Genomic DNA, 24,063 nt, shown 5'->3' with positions numbered 1-24,063 from the left:
AGTGTTGGATTGGTAATTGGCTTGTTAGTGATGTGTGAAAACTTGCAAGTTTTACAGTAATGAATATAACCTTGAATTTCTCAGCTATTTGTCAGCCTGTATGTTCCTGTGAAATAGTCTTTTGGGAAAATGGAGTGCTACATGGAGAAGTCTCAGAATGGATTTATTTTTAAACGGCATTCAAAAGATGTTTTGTTCTTGAATAGCATCTTCTATTTGAGCATGCACTATTCTCCAGAAAGAAGAACCAGGAGAGTAACGGGTGGAGCAAAACCCAGTCAGTTTGGGCTTCAATTTAGTTCAACTTCATATTGCAAAATGTTGGAAAGAGTCTTGCTTTTATGCTAGTTTTCTGCATGTCCGTACTAAAACACAACTGCTAAATACTTTGACTTCTTTAATGGAATATATAAAACAGAAATAAATTGCGCCAATGCAGCGTGTGTTATTGGTACATTTCTGTCCACAATTAGATATTAAATAATTGTAATACTTCTAAAATTGCATTGACAGAATAAAATAGTTGCAGCTGAAGGACTGGCTCAGGATATATATATATATTAAAAAGTTCTTGACTTTTGTACCTCTAAACCATTGGGTAACTAACAAATGCAAACTTTTGAATTGGGTTCTGTGAATGAAGTCTATGTCTTGATCAGAGTACAGTTGAACACATCATATGATATAATTCACTGTATTTCATTCTGATCAGAGAAGAGGCTGGGTTGTCTTGCATTTGACTTGTAATATGTAAACATTTGTGATGTGAAATATGTACTTTTGACATCAGAAACCAATTTTAATGTTTTTCCATTCTAGGCTTTCGTTACAACTGCGCAGTGCATGGTCGTGGAAAAGAATTTAGGCTTTAGTCCTGGAAGACAACTATCTATCATGTGCTAGGATACAAAGTTTGTGGATACTTTTACTTGTGTGCTTCTGGATTATAAAGAAGGAAAGTGAAAATGGGGAGGAAGAAAATACAGATCACAAGAATAATGGACGAACGGAACAGACAGGTGAGAAATAATAATGTTAAGCAAAGGTGGTCATTTCATATGGCTTCCCCAATAGCAGAGTCCTCCTCATCTCCTTTTCCTCTTGTGCCATATCTATTAGATTGTAAGCCTGTTTGGAGATTTGTCTTACTTTTATTGATCTTGTGCAGTATAAGGTGCCATGGAAGGCTTTTTGGCTGAAGAATTGGGATAAAATGCTTTAAGTAAGTAATTGCGTTATTAATTTGCCAATAACTTGATTTAACAGCATCTGGCTCCACACACTTTGTTGACAGAGCAGATACTGTTTGAGTCATGTGTGAGTCATGTGACCAAACGACCAATAAGAAAAAGTATAAAATATAGAATAATAACTAAGATCTCACAATCCTAGCAGTTCTAAGCCATGACAACGTTTAGATCAGTGATAGCCAAACTTGCTCCTCCAGCTGTTTTGGGACTACAATTCCCATCATCCCTCACCACTGGTCCTGTTAGCTAGGAATTGATGGGAGTGGTAGTCCCAAAACAGCTGGAGGGCCAAGTTTGGCCATAACTGATTTAGATATTTTCTACTAGCTTCATAAATTGCATCTGCCTAATATTGTTTTTTAATTGGTTGGCCTCTTTTGTTGTCTGCTTCCCACCCCCAACATATTAATCTGGCAAAATTCCATTGACACGGATACACCAGTCTATAAGAGAGGCTCCAAAGCGGGCCCTAGTACTCTTTTCTCTCAAAGCTTACTACCAAAAAGAGGTTTATGCCAGCTTCCTGTTGGAACTATCAACACTTACTGACTTAAGGGGGTGGTGGTGGAAGATATCAGTTTAACCTATTGGCAAAATCAAAACCAAACTTGTAACTTTTATGGGGGGAAACCCCCAGTATCTGACATTAAATCAGCATTTTAACTGTATTTGTTCAGTAAGATGAATACAGTAGTAAGGAAACTTTTCATGTTTTCAGCCAGTTCTTGTTTAGAAATATACTATTGCTATTATTTAGCTGTAATTTTATTATGTGTGTTCCTTTACAGATACAAGATAGTGACAGTGCTATCTGTCTTAAACTATTATTACTAAGTACATAGTGAGGGAAGTCTTAAAACATTCCTCTTCAGATAGGATTATACCTCAGCTCTATCCTGTATACAAAGTAACTGATACTCTGGGGGATTATAATTAACATGAGACTGTCATTGTAGTGGTAATTACAAACTCTTATCTGCCTGAATGAGCTGTAGGCCATTTATATAATTGAGCTAGATGGAATAAATGGTTGTAACTGGGCTATCAAAGGGACTCAGTGTCAGCATCATCAAATAGTCTTCTTTGTTAACAATTAAGAGAGAACTTTTCCCCATAAGAGAACTTTTCCCCATGAATTAAGTGTATAAAAGCATTTTGCAAATGCTTATCAGGTCTGTGACCTTATAAGAATTTTTTGTTATGTTTTTGCAACATTAGTTTCTGTAAACATATTAAAGCCCCTGATGGACTTAATAAAACACTGAGAAGGCCTGCCCTTCACTGTTGTGCAAAGTTGAAATCATTTTATGCTTTCTCAAATGCATTGTTCTGGTTTTAGATGTTTTTATAGCAAAAGAGGAAAAATGGGCTGTTCACTTGAAGCTTGGGTAGAGTGGTTCCACTTACGATTCAGTCTAAGATGGATTGCTTTAATGTGGGCAAATCCCCATAGTGTCAGTGAAATGGTTGGGTATGCAATACACGTGGGTGGGCTGAGATTAACTACTTGTCCTGAAGAAGTAACGCTTGTCCTGAAGAAGAAAGCTGCACTTGAGGCCACCCTTATAAGTTACTCAGTGGGTGGGTGACATCCACTGCTTTACTTATCTAGACTGTTCCTTCTCTCCACCCTACTAGTTGCTTATCATCTCCCCTAGTAATCTAACCCCACCACTGGAGCATTTGTTAGGGTGTTTAATGAGACACCCAGGTTTATATACTGTATTGGCTCAGATATAAGCCTCACCTGAATATAAGCCACACCTTTAAAATTCAAGGGGAGAAAAGAAAAAAAGACAATACCCAAATATAAGCAGCTCCCTTAAAATTCAGCAGGCACTCACACCCGTTCTGTTTTACCGTATGTTTGTTTCAGCAGTGATATTGTAAATGCTAGTTTTTGTAAGGTCATGAATTTAAGCCACACTTTAACCTTTCACGGTCAGAATTTGGAAAAAAGGGGAGCCTTATATTTAGGTACTGCCTGCTTTATACTTTGAGCCAAGTTGATGGTTTTGCTGTTGATGTTTAAAGCCCTAAACAACGTGAGACCAGGGTACTTTGATGAGTTCCTCCCTGGATCATATTAAATTAATCTTTAAGATCTTATGAGGAGATCCTTCTGTTTGATGACTAGTGGATTGTCACTTGAAAATGACTTTATCAGTGACAGCACCCCCCATGGTCTCTCTCAGGTAATTTGTCAGGTGGTGACAGGAATGATTTTTAAAAGCCTTTTGAAAATTTAACTTTACGCATACTTCTCTGGACTCTTGATGCTTACATTTAAAATTTTTATTTAGTATACTGCTCGGGTTTATTTGTGATACACAGTTGTCTATTTTCTTGTTTTTATTTTATTTTTTAGGTGATTTTATTGAATGTTGTTGGCATTCTTACTGTTGCAAACCATTTATGAACTTTTATTAAGAGATATGCATGGATTATCATTTTGTTCAAATGGTAACTTTATAACACAGAGAAACCAAGTTGTGTATAGCTTGTTACCATGTAGTTAGAAGTCACGGGATAAGCCTCAATTTATTGAGAATAGTCACAGAGCAGGGGTGTGTCTGAAGAACTTGTCACTATGTGATTATGTTGTTATTTTGCCACAATGGAGTGTGTTTTTCCCTGTGAGACATAAGTTGTGTGATTGGCTCACAGTTGCTGCCCAAACTATGCCCAAACTAAAGGCAATTTGAAGCAACTGGCATCCTGTAAGGGTAAAATGAGAAGGTGGGAGGAGAGCCATGTATATCACTCTGTGCTCTTCGATGGAATAAAAATGTAATGTCTTTTTGGTGCTGAGCAATATATGGATACAGAACTAGATAATACATTTTGGTAAATTTCCTTGTCTGCTATGTGAAGCAAAAGAGAAATTGGGTTTGGAAGAAGTTTGTTGCAATTATTGTGAGTGCCAGTTAACTGGGTTAGTGCATTTGCAGGGGGAATACTTTTCACATGTCTCCTCTGTATCTTTACAGTCTGACCCTTAAGTATAGTAGTAGTTGTCCATTTCATTGCGTAATACCTACCCTAAGTAACAGCAAAAGTAAATTTGTTGCATTTCATTTTGTTTCAGCATTTGAAATGGTCTAATTTCAACTCTCCTTGGGCTGACCTTTTACATAAGCATAGTCTGTGTTAATAAACTTCTTATTTACATCTATATACCTTTTCTATGCTGCAAGCAGTTTTACATAAAAAATCACAGAACATTTAAATACGGCAATTAAACATAAGATGCCAAAATCAAAAAGCTTGTGGAACTTTGTAAACATCAAATGAACTTGGAACTGCCTATTAATTGCCTCCAGAAGCCTTCTGAAATAAGTCTTGTAATCTCTGCAAAAGGTCCTAAGCAAAGAGGTGTATTTGACCTTATAGCAGATGTCTTTACTTCAAAACTGACGAACTGTCCAGGCAGCTCAAGGGAGAAATGATCTTCCAGGTTATTCTCCATCATTGAAGGAGTTCAAAATAAGAACCAGCAGCTTGCACTTGGACCCAGAAACGGCAGATAACTAGTACAGTTCAATTTATTTTTGCTTTCCAGTGTTCGTTAGGTGGTGAGCTACAGCATTCTTCACCTGCATGAGCTTCGGAATAGTTTTCATTGACAATCCCTGTAAAATGCATTACAATAAAGGCAACTCCCATCGTTCATGCGGGTTCAGTTCCAAGGGTTTTGCATATAAAGCAAAAATCTCATATAGGTAAAATTGCTTGCAAAGCCATTATTACTCAGATTATAGGTGGGGCATGTGCTTAGTCCCCCTCTATGGAAGGAAGAAATAGCTGCCCTGCAGCTAGGCAGCCTACCTTCTATAAGGCTGCCTGTAAGGGCAGGATCAGAGGTGGGAGGAAACTGGAAGACCCAAGCAGACCCAGTGCAAAGAGAACTTTGTAAGTTTGTGGCCTTTCCAGGCAAGTCCTACTTAGCACACCCTGTGTTTATCTAGTGGTTCAGTGGTTCTGGGAGTGGTGAGGATGCTCTTATGGGAACTCAAATTGTTCTGTGAGTTCTTGTGAGAGCATCCCCACCACTCACAGAGCCACCATTCTGCCAGCCCAAAGAACCCTGCTTCCAGGGTGTACAGAGTGGTACTTGCCCAGGCAGGTTCAGGTTTGTGGAGCAACAGAAGAGAGGAGGAAGGAGACAAGCAGAGAGAGAGAAAGCCAAGCACATATAGTCATGTGTAATGTGCATAAGATGCAGGTTTATTGCAGTCCCTTCTAGAAGTTACAGAAGTACAGTCATACCTCTGACAAAAAAAAATTCCTTCCAGTAGCACCTTAAAGACCAACTAAGTCAGTTCTTGGTATGAGCTTTCGTGTGCATGCACACTTCTTCAGATACACTGAAACAGAAGTTTCCAGACCCTTCTATATAGTGAGAAGGTGGGGAGGGGTATTACTCAGAAGGGTGGTGGGAATGGGTGGTTGGCAGATAGCTGTGATGAGCCTGTTGACGACTCTTAACGACTGCAATAGGTCTTACAGGGAGAAGCAAGGGGTGAAAAGGTGAAAAATGGCTTTGTCATGTATAATGAGATAAGAATCCAAGGTCTTTGTTCAGGCCATGTTTCTCCATGGTTTTAAGTTTGGTGATAAGTTGTAATTCAGCAGCTTCTCTTTCCAGTGTATTTGAGTAATACCCCTCCCCACCTTCTCACTATATAGAAGGGTCTGGAAACTTCTGTTTCAGTGTATCTGAAGAAGTGTGCATGCACACGAAAGCTCATACCAAGAACTGACTTAGTTGGTCTTTAAGGTGCTACTGGAAGGAATTTTTTTTTTGTTTTGACTATGGCAGACCAACACGGCTACCTATCTGTAACTGAGTCATACCTCTGGTTACAGACGCTTCAGGTTGTGTGTTTTCAGGTTGCGCACCGCGCCGAACCTGGAAGTACCAGAACAGGTTACTTCTGGGTTTCGGTGCATGCACAGAAGCGCTAAATCGTGCTTTGCGCATGCATGGAAGCGCCGAATTACAACCCGCACGTGCGCAGACGTGGCGCTGCTGGTTGCAAATGTGCCTCCCGCATGGATCACGTTCACGACCCAAGTGTCCACTGTATGTACAAGAGTAGCACAATCCTGTGTTGTCAAAAGGGGCTGGAGCTGACAAAAGCCACTCCTGGTCACTGTCTATGCTTGTTCAGGAACAAAAAAGAGTACCCCCAAGTGTCAAACATGTTCAGATGCAGTGATTACCACCTCATCTATCACAAGCACAATTGATCCCTCCAAACATTGGAATTACCTACCAAGAGCAGCTCTCTCTTTCTGCTGGATGAGCAGATACCCTGAACCTGACCTTTGGGATTTACATGCTTCTATTCAATCTGTGTCCTTAAATTACAGTGTTTTGTTGCTCTGAATGTATACAGAGAAGACCTGCATGTGCACTACTCCCCCAGCCCCGTCCTTTTGAAACTGTGGGAATGATACTGCCTGGGCAGGAATCTCCTTTCTCTCCCCTTCCCCCATCATTTTATATCACCAAAGGTTTGAAAGCATGTCCTGTGACCTGCTTCAAAGTAGTCTGAAGTTAGGCAAGAGAGTTCTTACTGCTGCTGGTCCATATTTTATTCCTCACTTACCCAGAGCTTTTGCCATTGTGTTTCACAAAATCTAAAACCACTTGTGAATTTACTGTTTACAAATCTGCCTGTTTTTATTTTCTAAAGGGCTTATGGTTTAAGCTCTGTAGCTTCTTGAACAGTTACCTATGTCCACAATAGTATAGCTTTAGGAATTTTGTATCCCATAAAAATTATTTTTTTAAAAAGGGAATTTTGTACCCCAAAAACATGTTTTTATCAGCACAAGCACATATACTACTCCAGCAACTTATTCTTGAAAATGGTTAGCAATTGTATGACAACAGTTTTTACTTGAAGAAATCATTTCAGCTTATGGAGCTAATGCAGGCAGCCTAATGGAAAACCCAATTCCATCTGTACTTAGAGCAGTGCTTCTGGTGCATTGACCTAATTGTAAAGCTCATTATCTGAGTCAGATAAAATTATTGAGCTGAGAACAATAACTAAATCATAACTCTTCTGATCAATGCTTATTTAACTTTGAGAATATTTTGGTCACGGGTTATATGTTATCACTTTTTAAAGGTTGCTGCTCTGAACCAAAACGTAAAACTTTTCCAGTTATTTCATAAGTGCATTTATGACTGGTATTATTATTTATTGAATTTATATCATCCTCCTACTCATTTAATCCCCACAACAACCCTGTGAGGTAGGTTAGGTCAAGAGGCAGTGATTAGCCCAAAGTCACTCATTGGCCAAGTGGGATTTGAACACTGCTCTCCCAGATCCTAGTCCAGCTCTCTGAGCACTACACCTCACTTTTTCTCTAAAACTCATAAGAATAAAATGAATACTTCCAAGAAAACCTTGGGTAAGGTATTAATAGATGTTCTGTCCACTGGCAGAATATTGTAATTGGTTTAGAATGTGGTGTCCATGGACAACATGGCACACTCAAAATGCCCCCCTGTATCTGCTGAGGGTGCCCTATCCCCCCCATTTTTAAACTGAGATTTTAAAGCTTTCTCTTGTTGCTGATGTTTAGGCGGGCAGACTGCCTGCTTCTTTTTGTGGGGTGAGGGTTGTTGCTTGCTTTTTGAGAAGGGTTTATTTGTTTTTGCCCGGCAGGTATTTTGCCTATTTTGAAGAAGGGAATATGAGCATCACCTGTTTTCTTCTAAGAAATGAGTATTTCACAGTGCCTCCAACAGTTTGCTAGGTTTCCAGATGTGCCTCTATGCTGCAAAGATTTGGCTTACAATATGTAGGAAGAATTGGTTCTGCTGCTAAAGGCAGGTAGACAGAGTCTGTTCTGTTTTTAGAGCTGCTAACCACATATCACATTCACCTCAGTCATTTCTGTGGGTTTCTTAAATTATGCAGATGAATTCCTGAATAGAACTTTGTAGATTAGACATGCTTAAGCTCTGTCTTTGGCAGCTCTGGATATTCTTTTTCTAGTTACAGTATCTGGTAGACAAACTCCCCACCCCGTGAAGTTTGCCATGAAATAATTTCATCTAGGAATGCATTCCTAACAGGGCTATGTGAACTTCCTTTCTGGATGTGTGCCAGATTTGTGTATATCTATGTACTTTATTTGACTCTTGGTCCCACTTCTTACACACGTTTGGCCAGTGTCCCAGAAAGAAGCACGAATGAGCACATGGACGGATTCAGATAAAGAACAACTTTATAATGCTTTGGTTTATTCTTCTGCAGTAGAAATTCTCTGTTCCTGTGGGAGCAACTTGGTTGCGTTTCTGTGGGAAAAGCCTGAGTCTTGGAGCAGTTTCACACACTAGCTTCTATAATGGAATAGCTTTTAGTAACAACAATAAGGAAGGCTATCCTAAATTCTCTACATTCCTTGGATCCCTGATGGGAATCTGTGGCCCTCCAGATGTTGTTGGACTACAACTCCCATTATCTCTGACCATCAACTGGCTGAGGCTGATAGGAGTTTTGAGTAGAACTACTTGAAGGGTCGCATGTTCCCAACCCCTGTACTTTGATTAAGAGCACCGTTGAAGCTATGTTATTCCCATGCTTGAAGAACCAAAATGTTCGTGAAATGTGCGTGAAAGTTGTGTGTGTTGCCCCTCAAACATTCTGTTTTGTTTTAGTTTCCAGACATTTGCACAATGAATTAGATTAGTTTCAAATCTACTGGGCCTCTGCTTTCTAACCAGGTTTATTGGTTTGTTCTCTGTTGCAGATACTTCCCCCCTCCCAAGTCACACTGACCTTGTTGCACGTCCAGCTCAGGAAGTGACAGTCTGGTTATTTATGCCTGTTTTGCTTGGCCAGGATATCCATAGTGAGCTAAATGACTTGGGAGCTCAGGAAATCTCTGCCTGACCTTCCTATAGCATCAAATTGTGGCTGAAGGCATAAACATGGGATGCAGAGTGACAAAGTTCAGTTGGAGGGGGCCAGTTGAGCCGTCTTGAGAGTACACTTGCTTATTTTATTAAACAACATTTATATACCATGTGATTGTAAGAAAACCTCTAATCAATTTACATCAGGGCATGTTGTCTGTAAGCCCATAGGGCAACATAAGTTCCCTCTGATGTAGTGGGTATTGAATAGTGCCAACAAATTATTGGATCCCCTTTCCTTGTGTAATCATTCACAACCAGGTGGTTACATGGCTTAGCTGGCATAAAACCTAGATGTAACCTTCATGTAACAATTACGGTATATTACCCTGTATTTAGCTGTTGCTTGAATTTTATGTCCTGGTTTCCCAAATCGGCTTGGAAACCTGGAGTTTTGCTGCTGTTTTTTATATTATTTTTTTGTATCTTTATTTTTATGTTCAGTTTGGTTATACAGTTTTTGATGTATTTCATTTATTTTTAATGACTACTTTGTTATGTTTGTAATTATGTAAATCTTTACATATTGTAAGCTGCATTGTTTTAACTATGGAAAGGCGGCATACAAATAAAATGATGATGATGAATTCAAACCTATTTTGCTCATAAGTGCATATTCACATTGCTTGCCAGTGGGTTTTCTCAAATTCCTTTCTCACTTCTTCTGTCTAGGTGACCTTCACAAAACGGAAGTTTGGATTAATGAAGAAAGCCTATGAACTGAGTGTGCTTTGTGACTGTGAAATAGCACTCATCATTTTTAACAGTTCTAACAAACTCTTTCAATATGCCAGCACGGATATGGACAAAGTTCTACTCAAGTATACAGAATACAACGAACCCCATGAGAGCAGAACCAACTCTGATATTGTCGAGGTAACAAAACTGTAACCATGAATATCCTCATACCTCATTTAGTTTTAGTAAAGCCAACCATACCCTTCTGGACAGTAACTAAAGTAATTAATTTCAATCAACAGTATTTTAAATGATACATTACTTTATCCAAAGCTCTCCAAGATGGGTAACAAACATGAATAAATCACTGGAGGCTGCTCCTGAAGGAATCTGTCTCATAAGGCATTGCATGGATTTAATTGAAACACAACAAAACCAGGAAGCATCCAAGGATGACAAACAGAAAGGAGAAATATATTGCAAAGATGCCAAATGATCACAAACCCTTCTGTTACAGAAGAGCTTGTATGGCACGAGTTCACTAAGGAATAAGAAAGCAAGCCCTTGATAAAAGCATTCTTGCTGAAATACACTCAGCATATTGAACAATAACATATTCTATCTTCTTGGCACCTTTGAGATATACCGGATATATTTGAGTATAAGCCGACTTTTTCAGCACATTTTTTATGCTGAAAAAGCCCCCCATGGCTTATACTTCAGTGAGGCAGGCGGTGGTGGCGGAGGGACAAGCGGTCCGAAAGGAGCCCTTTCTTGCCACTGGTCCCACCGCCCGCCTGTTGCAAGGGCAGGCACAGGAGCCGCGGTTGAGAGAGGTGCTGCGCTGTGCCTCTCCCAACCGAGGCTCCTATGCCTGCTCTTGCGAGTGGCAGAGGCGGTGGCAGAGGGACAAGCAGCCCAAAAGGAGCCCTTTCTCGCTGTTGGTCCCACCGCTGCCTGCCTCTCGCAGGTGGCAGAGGAGGAACAAGCATCTGTGCTGGGCTGCGCCTCTCCCATCCGCAGCTCCTATGCAGTGGCGGAGGGACTGGTGGCCCAAAAGGAGCCTTTTCAGGCTGCTCCTTCCTTCTCCTCCACCTTTGCTGCTGTAGGCGGCGGCAGAGGAGGAACAAGCAGCCCGAAAGCATCCCTTTTGGGCTGCTTGTTCTTCCTCCACTGCTGCCGCCAACACCAGGTTTGTGGTGTGGTGTGAACCGAGTCAATAAGTTTTCCCAGTTTTTTGTGCTAAAATTAGGTGCCTCGGCTTATATTTGGGTCGGCTTATACTTGAGTATATACGGTACTTTCCCTTTTTGTTCGTCAGTGTATCAGCATTCTTGCCACGTTAAAGCTGAATATCCAGGGTTTTTTCCTGTTTTTTTGCAGGTTGTGTTAGCTCCCTTTATTATATATTTAATGATAAAGATAATGAAGAAAACAAAGTAGTTTGTATAAAGTATGTACCTCTAGAGAATGAATCTGATTCTTCCTTTCAGAAAACAGGAACTCTGCAAAATCTTGAGTATGGTCTTTGTACAAATATGAGATGAGATTAGCAATAGCTATGTTAGACTAATTTAGTGTCTGCATTGCAGAATAATATATATGTGTTTAAATTAGATTTTTTAAAATTGGTTTTTACAGTATGGTTTTTCCATCCACTCTTCTTTACCCAATCAAATCTAAGGGCATCCTTTAATATGACTCTCTTAAAGGTAAAGGTAAAGGTACCCCTGCCCGTACGGGCCAGTCTTGACAGACTCTGGGGTTGTGCGCCCATCTCACTTAAGAGGCCAGGGGCCAGCGCTGTCCGGAGACACTTCCGGGTCACGTGGCCAGCGTGACATCGCTGCTCTGGCGAGCCAGAGCCGCACACGGAAACGCCGTTTACCTTCCCGCTGGTAAGCGGTCCCTATTTATCTACTTGCACCCGGAGGTGCTTTCGAACTGCTAGGTTGGCAGGCGCTGGGACCGAGCAGCGGGAGCGCACCCCGCCGCAGGGATTCGAACCGCCGACCTTTCGATCGGCAAGTCCTAGGCGCTGAGGCTTTAACCCACAGCGCCACCTGCATCCCTTGCAACCAGGCAATTCCACTAGTTGTCCTTTGCGGAGGAACCATACTCTCATTTCTGCTGAACTACATTTCATTTCAGGTTTACTCCCATAGTTGTACACTTTTATTTTTTGAAGCTTGTGTTTTGTTCTGACTAGTATGTGCATTGTTACTGAAGGAAGCATGTAGTAGTTTGGGATTTTCATAGTTCTCTGGTCACACATGACCTGACTTGTAGCATTGTTTTGGGCTGACTTTATATTAAGGTCCAGCTGATTATGTTGAGTGTTGTCAAACAACTGGAAACTTGCTTATGTTAGCTCCTACCCCCAAGGGGCAGGTTCTTGTGCCCAATCTTGTGCTACATCTCTCTGAAATGCATCTCTTCTCTCCCCCCCCCCCCCAGCTCTAAGCTTGGAGCTGAGGAGAGGAATTCTGCTCCTAACTTGCAGCTGGAGATAGGTGTGTTGAGCTGCTTTTGATTCTTTACCTGATTGGTGCTCAGAGTGCCCTGTTTGGCAGATTCTGTCTCCCATTAGCAGCTCTGAGCTAGAGATAAAGGATAGGGACTTGTTATTGTTCTGCACTTGTACGTGGCAAATACAGAGCCAAATAAATAACCCCAAACTTCAGTTGAACTTCGGAGCTAGGGAGGGGCCATGAATCATTCCTTCTCTGATGTTCCAGGGTTTGGATGAAGCTTTGGGCTCATCTCAGTTGACAGAGCCTCGTTCTCCCCTTGCTGTAGTGTGGGTTGTGTGTTAGATTGTCCAACCCTGAATGTTGTTTAAAAAACCCCCGGTCACAATTCCAAGAACCAGAGACCTTTTAGTTTCCTGCTTTTAGTATCCACACAGATGAGTTGTCATCACGGGGCAAACTAAATTATATGCCATAACACTGGGATGGGAAACCTCTAGCCCTCCAGGTGGTGTTTGACTACAATTCCTATCATCCTGGACCATTGGTCATGCTGGCTTGGGCTTATGGGGGTTGAAGTCCAATAACATCTGAAGGGCAACAGATTCTCCACCCATGCTTTAGTAAGTAAATCCAGTTCGTTTGTTGACTCTAAAATTGGTTACCTTTCATAATTACTAATCACATTTACAAATAAATCTTTGTTCTCAAGTTCAGTGGTCTACTTGTGCAACAGGCATCTACTGACTGTCTAGACCATGAAAATTATTGTATAAAGCTGGGTGGTGTCTCTTCTTAGGCAAGTAGCAAATGGTTTCTGAGGTGAAGATGGGTGGGACACATAATCTTAGTCAACGTTCTGAATTGCTCATTTGTAGGTATTCTTCCTTTATTGAGTTGGCAAATACTGTATAGATACTTGTGGATATGCAGAGAGCCTTCTGTACATGGAAGTATCTTGCCTATGTGTCAGCCAGAAAATTTAGCTGTTACATTCAGGTAACACATGGGTGATTACAGACTGCAATCTGTTTTAACTGTTTTTAAAATTTGTAAATTGTTGTAACCTGCCCTGAAACCTAATGCTAAGAAATCTAAATAATGATGATGGGAGTTAATCTGTCCAGTGAGAATCTCTCCTCCCATATGAAATATCTAGAATATTACCCAATGAACTTATATTTATAAGTATCACAATAGCTTCTTTCACTTCTGGATACATTCCCTTTTGTACCCTGTCTGTCTGACTATCCTTCCCCTCTTTTCTCAGTAAAATCTAGACTAGAAGGTTTAGGGTTGGAGTAAATGCATTTACTGTGGGTAAATATGTTTATCCTTTGTGTTGATTTTTTGTAAAAATGAAGGTTACTTTCCTAGTGGAATGGTAGCATTGAAGTGGAAAAGGGGGGGGGGAATGAGGCCAGCTGATGGATCCCCCCCCCCTTTGCTTGGGCATGGAACCTCTTTATGCTTGCAGCATGCCTTGTGTGGCTGTTCCAGCAAATTATAGTGAGTGGATGAAAATGGAACTAAATTGCAACACTTCAAACACTTCATTGACCTTCAGCAGACCTTATTTTATGTAATTGTATAGTTATATTTCATAGTTCATGACATTGTGCCAGCATCAGGAGCAAACTTGGGTCTGGCACTGGGATAGCCTTCAGTGCTTGCAGCATGGTGCAATTCATGCAGTGCCATGTGCAATGCAAGGGTTTTTGCAGCAGTGGCAACACTGGATGAGGCAACAAAGAGGTCAGTTTCTGGATAGTCCTGCTACTTTCCATGCTACAGGTCTGAAGATTCAAGAGAGCAAGAAAATGGCATCATAGGATAAAGTGCTAGGTAAGGGGGTTTCTCTGAATGCAGGTAGAGCTGGATGGCTCTGCTTTGCTTACCAGGCTCACAGTGGTTCTTCAGCAACCAAGAGAGCAAGTACTGTTTTGTGACTTAACTTAAATCAGATTGTAAGAGAAGGGTGTGTACTACACTGCTGCTTGCAGTATTTGAGATGTATTAAGCAATAGCTAGTATAAATATGCAAATAAAAATAAATACAAACTTTCAGAAGTTTGTAATAAACTCCTGTAACTTTAAAGTTTAGCACTGCTAGAATTTTATTTATCCCACTACCGTCCTTTGTATGCTTCAATTTTCATCTTGGGAGACCTCCAACAAAGCTTACAAAAATGTAATAAACACCAAAAATGAAACAAGCAGTATAACTATGAAATCGCATGAAAAGCACAAGAGCAGCATCACAAACAGAAATAAAAATATTCAGTGGCACACATACTTATTCAGCATTCAGAAACCTTCCTTGGATGACTAGATTCCCCCCCCCCCCTCGCTAAAATGCAAGTATACTTCCTTGGGAGGATGTTGTACAGTCATGGCACCACAATTGAAAATGTCCTGTCCCTTGTGCCCACCCCACTCATTTCTGAGTCCAGAGACATGGAGCAAGACCTTGGAAGCAACGACAGGAAGTAGAATTTTCCAAAACTGAAAAAAATCCAGTGGAAATTTTCCATTCCAGAAGTTGGTTAGTAACCACAAATGAAGCCAATGACAAATATTAGCCAAGATGGTTTCAAAATGTTCAGTTTTGTTTGCTAAATACAAGCAAAATAATCATGTTAAATTAGATGACTCTCTAAGCATCAGAATATTTTCTAATGTGATTTATCTGCATAGGAAAAATTTTCACTTAATTATTTTCCAGAAAAGACACATCAGTCAGATGTTGATGAAAATATATGAATAGGTAGATGTATTCTGAAGCAATTCTTCAAATATCCCTGCACCAAACTGCTTAGGACAAGATGAGAACTGTAGTCCTACTACACCTGGAGGGCCATAGGTTGCCTACCTCTGGTTTAGAGCTTTAAAGGTTAACACGAGCACCTTGAATTACACCTGGATACAAATCTTTGCTAGTGAATCTGGCATAAAAATCTGACATACACTGAGAAAATTCCATTTGTAAGTCTTGCTGCCTCATTTTGGACCGGTTGAAATTTTGGACTACTGCTCAAAGGTGACCTTAGGGAGAAGTGTTACACTAGTTGAACCTTCTATGAATGATCTTGACCAGGTCTGCTTTTTCAAGTGTAGAATCCATTAATGGTATCTAAACTCAAGTGCCACTTTTAGTTGCAGTGCATTTTAGAGCATCTAAATATCTTTGGAAGTTAACTATCTGGGTTGATTGTGTGATGCATTACAAAAAGCAAGCTACCAAAACTATGTTTACAGTTTAATTTTATTCTTCGAGGATAGCGATACAGCTTTGAAGCTCTGAAATTGCATGTCATTGTCTGCTAGTTCTGTCCTCTTCTATTAAGAGAGCACTTATTCAGTACAGCCCCCTCATTAATTTAAAGTGACATAGTTCAGGCAGTTGTCTAAAACGTGACCTACCTTCTTTTTCGTCCTGTGTGACACTAAACAGCATTTCTGCTAGTCACACATACGGGAAGAAGAACATTTTAGTATCTCTCTTAAGTTGAAGTACAATTTTAAAATGTTGAAATCGCATGCAGAAGCATGGCTTTAGTGCAGGGTTGGGGGGCCATGAGTTAGGTTTCCAGAGAATTTCAACATGGATGTTGATTCACTTGCTGCCTTAGCTTTTTACTGTGCTATTCTTGCTTAACCCACTGTGCTTTATCACTGGGCGGGAACAGGTGCAAATGAAATGAGACTCATTCAGCAATATATTTTTGTATTTTTCAATGTTTGAACGTAATTTCCATGTTCTCCTATATACTAGGGTGCAACAGCTCTGTGAAGTGTGCAGCAGTGGCAACAGAAACAGTTACTGAAACAGTTCACAGTACTGGTTAAAGTTGCTGCTTTTTTGAAGAGCAGTTTAGCATTTAAGTCCTGGTCACTCAGTGGCTCTTACTGACTCTGGTAATGGAATCTCTCACTTGCCACATGTGCCAGTTGGAGTTTCCAATTGGCTGAAAGTGACCACTGCTAGAGAGTTAAATTTTCTGCTTTGGAAGCAAGGGGCTGCATCCCTTCAGCATACTTGGCCTGTGCTGAGTTGGGCTGAGTAGCTGTTTTTAAAATATGGTCAGTCTTGAATTACTATGCACTTTGGATAGCACAGATGGTCGGTGCATGTACCTCATGCAGCCCACAGCACCTCTGAGAACTCTGCCCTTTCAATCCCAAGCCAGAGGCAGAAGCTGTAAAGAACATGGAAAAGGTGTCCCAGGCCAGCAGAGTGCTTTTGAAAACATGGATGTACTCAGAGCCTGCTTTCAAAGGTAGCCTTGCCTGCATGGGAAGTGTCAGCCCCCACCATGCCCCAGACAGGGAGAACTGAACTATAGAGCAGGAGTAGTGAACTTCAGAGCCACTGACCCGATACTGCCCTCCAGGCACCTCTATTGGGACCTTTGATTTCTCCCCAGCCCACACCCCTCACTGGCCCTGCTTTGCCTTACTGGAGCATGTCCTTGAACTCTGATAATGCCTCTTACTTGTCTGAGTGGAAGAGAGAGGGGGGTGTACTTTAAAATTTGCATTTGTTGTTCTGACCCCTAAAAAGTTTCCCAGAAGGAAATGTGGCCCTTGAGCTAAAAAGGATTTCCTACTCTTGTTTTAGAGGCAGATCTATTATGCCATCTATTAATAATTCTTCGCCTTTCTATGAAGATGCTGAAGGATAATGTCCTAATAAAGACTCAAAAATATATATCAGTATTATTGTGAAACGCACACACATGAACCAGCACAGATCTGCCAGATGCAAGCTTGAATAAATATGTCTTCGTACACAAAATGTGTAGTACATTCATAGTCTGATTTAGTTCTAGAACAGGAAGAGGTTTTCATTTAAAGATTTATAGTTCAGTATGTTTGCTTTGAAGGCTGCGTAAAATAAGAACCTTACAGGGTCTTCTGGTCTGTTCCAGGCCCAGAAATAGTTGATGAGCAGCCAAACACCTGCATCTATTTCTATAATAACCGATCTTAAAGCAAAACAGACACCTGGATTTTCAGATAGACATTTACTTCATAATGCTGATAGAAGGGTGAAATTAAATGAGTGAACTTATGTCAATGTTTGTGTGCCATTTTTTTCTGTTCTGTCCTTCCTTGGAGAGCACTCTTATTTTCAAGTGAAAAGATACACTGCTGAATTTGTTTGTTGTGCCTGTGTTAAAATATTTTAAACTAATCCTAGGCTTAGGGCTAGTTCCCTCAGGACCATGGCACACAGGGGGAGGTAGTTTAACCCTTCCTTCCACAGCCACAATCTCATTGGCAGCACCCATCCCCAGAGAACACACAGTATTTCAATTAGCAATAGGAAAAAAAGCTCCCATTGGATCATAGTGTTGTGGTCCTGATGAAAATTGGGAGGGGGCTTATCCTCACTTAGAATTACATTTTTAAAATTTCTTGATTTTAGCAAGATCATTGTGATTGATGTCGATAGGTCCTCAAAGAACTACAGTAGCTTCTGACAGGCCTCATTCAAAGCCCAAAGGCAAATTTGCTTCTGTTGACCCCATAAGCTAAGAAAATTTGATGGATCTTTGGGAATCCAGTGAGTTGGCCTGTGCAGTGCAAATGTAATATCTGATAAGTTCTTGGATTGCCATGTATTAAAATTGGTGTGGTTTGTCTTTGACACATGCCTTTTGCTTACTTTCTTTTTTGGAAGGGGGAATTATCCAGCTGACAGCTACAAAATGTCCCGTCCCCCCACCCCGGTAGCAAAATGAATATTTTAATGCCATGCTCCTTTGGTGATTTTTGAAAAGGTTGATAATATGGAAAAACTTATTGGCCAATCACTTAACTGTCAAAAAACCCTGTTGCTAAAATAGTAATAATTCAGGATGATGAATATCCAGAATTTTGTTCTATAGTTGCATGTTGGGACACATTCTGGTTTACCTGCCTCCAGAAAAATGAAACTTATGGGCCTTCCCCCTTGACCTAAAAAGAAACTAGTTCTGCAGAATTAGAAGCATTCTAACTTTTACATTGTAACAAACTGTTGAATTTTCTATGGCCTGCCTCTAAAGTCTATCTTTATGTGTGCCCAGAGGCTTTGTGGATATGAACTGTGGCCATCTAGGCAGAACTGCAAATTGCTTTGGAAACTCCCCTAGATTTCTTCATTCCAAAAAACACACAAGTTGTTCAGTGATGGAAAAAGGAGAAGGCCACTTGTATGAATCTGCTAGAAATGTTGAATAATATTTGTCAAGGGCAAGCTGAGCATGGGGCTGTTGTGATGTACTCAGTGGCGGAGGAAGGGGGTGCGGTGGGGGCAGTCCACCCCGGGTGTCTTTGCTGAGGGGGGTGACATTTGGCCCACTGCCCACCCACGACTCACAAGCCTACCCCAAGCCTATTATTATTATTATTTATACCCCGCCCATCTGGCTGGGTTTCCCCAGCCACTCTGGGCGGCTCCCAACAGAATATTAAAAATACAATAAATACAAGTGGTAGACATTTGTGACCACTTCTGCGACCTGTGCTTCTCTGGAAAGCAACCCGTTGACTCAACTGTTTATTGCTTATGTGTGCAATTAAAGCAGAAGTATTTGTAGATTAACCCTCTCCCACTCATATCATCCAAAGTGAACCTTGAAGGAGAAATTTTGAATACAAAACATTTTTCATAATGATTGTTTTAACCATATAAATGCAAATTAATATTAGTAATTTAATATAAATTTAATTGATTATTCTATCCTGCCTGGTGTCACAATAAACCTATTCTTAGCCACATCGATTGCAGTGAGTCTTGTTTTCTTCAGCAGTGTTTTAATAAGTGTATTTAGTATTTCTCTTAGAAGTATTTTATTTTGTTTGCAGCAGCATTGTTATATACAGTGGTACCTCTAGTTGCGGACACAATCCGTTCCAGGGTGCTGTTCGCACCCCGAAAAGTCCGCAACTAGAGCGGCAGTTCTGTGCAAGCGCGGAGCACAATAAAGCACTTCTGCGCATGCGTGCGTGGCAAAACCCAGAAGTATACACTTCCGGGTTTGCTGCATTCGCAACCTGAAAAGCCGCAACGTGAAGCAAACGCAACAAGAGGTGTGACTGTATATAAAAAAAGGCCTGAGAGCATGTTTATTTACTAATATTAGAAATGTATTAACATTATATGTAAATAATATTTCATGCTATATGGGGGTTATATTTTCCTATGCGTGTTTATGAATGCTAATTTTAATTGGAATTGTGTAGCATACTGAATATGCTATACTGTAATAACAGAAGATGGCTCTTTTCTGCAAATTGTAAATAGAATTGTGAAAGCAAGCCTTTACATGTTCTTTAATTTGATTAAACTTTAGGTAGAGTTTCATTGCACCTGGAAATTAATACCTGCATTTAAAAATTAATCCTCCAGTCGCATAAATCTTGAGTACCTACAAAGTCAAACTGAATATTCTGTTCAATCAAGGTTAGATTCAACTGAAACTGATTCCAGCTGGCATTGTACCAGGCTGTTTTTGTAAATCCAGCCAAATTGTTGCTTGACATTAGGGATTACAGAATAATATAACAGGCTGGGTATTGTGTGTGGTTTTTTATTATTATTTAAAAATATGCTTGTATTTGTATTAGGCATCATGGTGAATTTTATGCAGGTGTTAGGAGGATGTAGAAATCCTTTGGAAGAGTGCCAAAATATTTAAGCATAAAATAGAATCATCACTTGTGTTTGCTTTTACATATGAGTGGAATGAGGATTGAAGTGTAAGTCACAGATAAAAGTATTTTTTCTTGTACTCCTGTGATGTAAAGGTGTGTAATCAGCTTGTCACCAGGTGAGCTGCATGGCTGAACAGGCATTTTGTCCCATGTCTTGGATGTCCATATTCAGTGTATAGTGCCATACTAGTTATATAATATTTGGAATTATCCTTTGTGTCCTCAGATATTTGCATGTACATAAATGTCTACAGCTTTTTGAAGAGTGAGGAAGCCCTTTTTCTCTTGACCACTACGTTGTAGCATTAAGGCACAGCATCAAAAAAACAACATCAAAAAAACGAAGATCATGGCCACTGGTCCCATCACCTCCTGGCAAATAGAAGGGGAAGAAATGGAGGCAGTGAGAGATTTTACTTTCTTGGGCTCCGTGATCACTACAGACGGCGACAGCAGTGACAAAATTAAAAGACTCCTTCTTGGGAGAAAAGCAATGACAAACCAACACAGCATCTTAAAAAGCAGAGACATCACCTTGCCAACAAAGGTCCGTATAGTTAAAGCTATGGTTTTCCCAGTAGTGATGTATGGAAGTGAGAGCTGGACCATATAAAGAAGGCTGATCGCTTTTGAATTATGGTGCTGGAGGAGACTCTTAAGAGTCCCATGGACTGCAAGAAGATCAAACGCATCCATTCTTAAGGAAATCAGCCCTGAGTGCTTACTGGAAGGACAGATACTGAAGCTGAGGCTCCAATACTTTGGCTACCTCATGAGAAGAGAAGACTCCCTGGAAAAGACCCTGATGTTGGGAAAGATTGAGGGCATAAGGAGAAGGGGACGACAGAGGATGAGATGGTTGGACAGTGTTATTGAAGCGCCTAACATGTGTTTGACCAAACTGTGGGAGGCAGTGGGAGACAGTAGTGCCTGGCGTGCTCTGGTCCATGGGGTCACGAAGAATTGGACACGACTAAATGACTAAACAACAATAAAAAACCTCAATTCATTTCCTATATTGCTACCATAGAGTGAGGAACTCCTAGCTGTTTAATTCTGAGCTGGAGAAATTTTGTGGAGTTTTAAAAATCTTTTAAATTCAGTCCTGTAGCAGGGACCCTCAGATTGTCTATGAAACACCTCCTTTGTAAAGTGTGATGAGTGTAGCAGCAAATTTGCCAGCTCCTACTGACTATTTTCTCTCCCTAAACTGCTCAGGCAAACCCCAAGAGCAATCTGTCCAAATTTTACTAGACAGGCCAGAACAAGTACAGAGACCAGGTGTAAATCTATCCCTTGGATTCTGAACTGGCAGCTACTGAGTCACCCTTCCCACTAAACTCAGCATGGTTAACCTTGACCAACCCTCTGGTGGTCACATGCTAGCGGTGGCTGTGGCCATGAATACACCACAGACAGAGGCACATTGCCCTGACCTGTGCAGGTCAGCTGGTGAGGGGGATAATTGCCCTCTCCCCACTTAAATGATAAATCTGGTAACAGAAGAGGGGGCAATTTGTGTATCCATTAAAGGACTGGGCTGGATGGAAAGGTTTATACTTATCTACCTACCCAATGCTGAGTCTACTTTAATTTTTCTTCCCATTTTGCAACCAAAATAGCAATGTCTGGGTGGGTGGGAAAATTCCCTAGAGGGCCTGATGAAGCTCCCAGGCCAGTGCCTAGCAACCTAGCTAATTTTTTGGTGCTGGGTATCTTGGCCCCTGAGAATAGCAGTGGCCTCAAGTCCACAAAGCAGACAGATTCTCTCTCAGATGGCGAAGGTACATGACATTTAACTGAAGAGCATAGATTTGAAAAAGCTAACTACAGGATATTGACTATGAAGGCTCTACCAGACCCTGTTCTAGCAATATTTACTCTGGATGGACACATGGCACTAGCAAAAGAAATGAATTACTTTTAGCAAATTCTGAATATTCACTGGACTTGATAGGGAAAAGATTATGTACTGGAGGGGTAAAGCAAGTAACAGTTGTTCTGAGTAGATCCATTTAGTTTATCCACATAGAAGAGATTCTGATTTCTCAGGTAGAACATTCACAAATACGCATTTCTTGGGGCATCATCTTTCTTTTATTTTTTGTTTTTTAAAATCATATTTATTGAAATTTCCAAAAAGTCCAAAACATGAAAGAAAAGGAAAAAAAAGAAGCGTTTGCATTTAAGGCCTTACTTTCATTAACCTCTTTCCAGGACTTCCCCACCCCTCCCCCTCTTGTATTCCATTTCCATTAGATTAGTTCCACAAGTTCTTACCCCAAATTTTAAACTTATTATAATTAGCTCATTATTCAATTTAATTCATCTTATATAACCACTTTCCCTTTATATTCCACCGTCTTTCAACTTAAAAAAAAAAAATTCCCCTAAGGTCGATCCCAATTCCCTTCCACAAATTCCCCTTTTTAGTACACACAGCAGAACGAAATAAAGAAATAAAAAAAACTTCAGAATATAATTTTACACCCTTTGGATTCCAAATCTCCCTCCCCCCTTTCCCGGTTTCGATCCCCAATGTCCATCAATCTATCTGCTATCAGCCTGGAGACCCCACGTCCATGTCCAAGTCTCTCTCTGCTCCACTTTGCCGTCTTTTTGGTAGTCTTGGAGAAGCTCTATCTCAAGAATTTGGTAGTCTTGGAGAAGCTCTATCTCAAGAAAGTCCATTTTTCTTCCATCCAAACCTCTATATTTAAGAGTAAAAACTCGAATTCTGTTTCTTAATCCTTTTAAGTCTGAATGTCCCAAATGCTCCAACTTCCAGCTTAGTCCAATTCTTGTTGTTCTCTTTCCTCATTTTCCTTAGGTTTATTTTCCTGTTCCGCTGCAAAAACATTCTAATTCAAAAACTTCTAGTTCCTCTACAGAGGCTTTATTTATTCAGGAACAAAAACTTGCGTCAAGTCCCTTCCATTCTTCAATAGATATATTTATTGTCTCCTTTAGTGTAGAGACCTCTGTAGACAAAATAATGTTTCATTTTTGCAGCTTTCCCAGGAGATAAAAAGTCCTGTTCAATTCCATGAGTATTTTTCCACTTACAACCATTCTTGCAATGTCCCAAAACCCCCTCTAGAGGGATTATGGTAACTTAGTCTCCTTCCAGATCACACCCCAAAGTCAAGCTAACTTGTTATCCCTTGTTTTCAGCAATTTATATTCAAATTGTAATGAATCTAACCAGCAAAGTCATCATAACAAAGTTCTCTTTTTATTCTCCAACTTTGACATCTACTTTGACGGCTGTCAAAATCTCTATATCTCTTCACCAGGCTCTCTCACGGATCACTCCCGGTTCCCGGGGGGTTGCACTTTAGCTCTCACAATCCACTCTTCTCCTCCAGCACAGTTACTTGTAATTTCCCATCGTGAAATTAATAACTTTTATCAGTTAAAAAAAACACGGACTCTTCTCTCGACCTTAGTTGTCAGATCCTTGCTTTAAATCATCTACAACAGGGGGGAGACGGACTTCCTTTTTGCACCTCCCCGCTCGTTCCGAATCCAAAAATTTTTCCCCCCTTTTAGGTCCGATTTCCAAATTACTCACGGGTTATTATTTTTAGTCCAGATTTTCAATAGAAGAAGTCAGCGCTCTCCGTCGAATGGAATGCGGCTTCGCTCGGCAGGGGAAACAGAAGACTCATAGCACCACACCACCCCCCGTCCCCTTCAAAAAGGCTCCTTCGCGGGTTGGGGGGGCGCAAACGGTACCCGCCGAGTCACCAGGTCCATGGGCTTCCGCGCCCATGGTTTTTGAGGGTCCCCGCGTCGCCGGTGTGGCGGGACCCAACCCCTGCCGAGCAGACTCCCTCCGGAGCTCGGAGGGAGTCCGCCATTCGGCGATGGCGCCAACCCGGAAGTCCTCCATCTCTTTCTTTTAATCCGTCTATCAGCAAAGGTCCCAGTTTAGTCTTACTGTGCTGGCATTTGTATGATTTGTAGTAATACTTCATATGCCATTGCATCAGACTGCCCAGGATTCCATAAT

General features: G+C 40.8%; 1 protein-coding gene across 16 annotated transcripts in view; it reads left to right on the top strand.

Moving 5' to 3' along the window:
* MEF2A (myocyte enhancer factor 2A) overlaps window positions 1-24,063 on the top strand; it is an 87,351-nt gene that overhangs the window by 25,187 nt on the left and 38,101 nt on the right. For all 16 annotated transcript variants that reach the window (XM_083713189.1, XM_083713184.1, XM_083713193.1 and 13 more), the window contains 2 exons: window positions 820-1,019; window positions 9,868-10,071. In XM_083713189.1, coding sequence (XP_083569315.1) covers window positions 966-1,019; window positions 9,868-10,071 — 258 coding nt within the window. In that variant the 5' untranslated portion in view covers window positions 820-965. The remainder of the gene's footprint in view (window positions 1-819; window positions 1,020-9,867; window positions 10,072-24,063) is intronic.

The sequence above is a fragment of the Podarcis gaigeae genome (assembly GCF_964106915.1).
Source record: "Podarcis gaigeae genome assembly, chromosome: 14".
In the NCBI taxonomy this organism is placed as follows: Eukaryota; Metazoa; Chordata; class Lepidosauria; order Squamata; family Lacertidae; genus Podarcis; species Podarcis gaigeae.
This window is presented reverse-complemented; position numbering and strand designations above follow the sequence as displayed.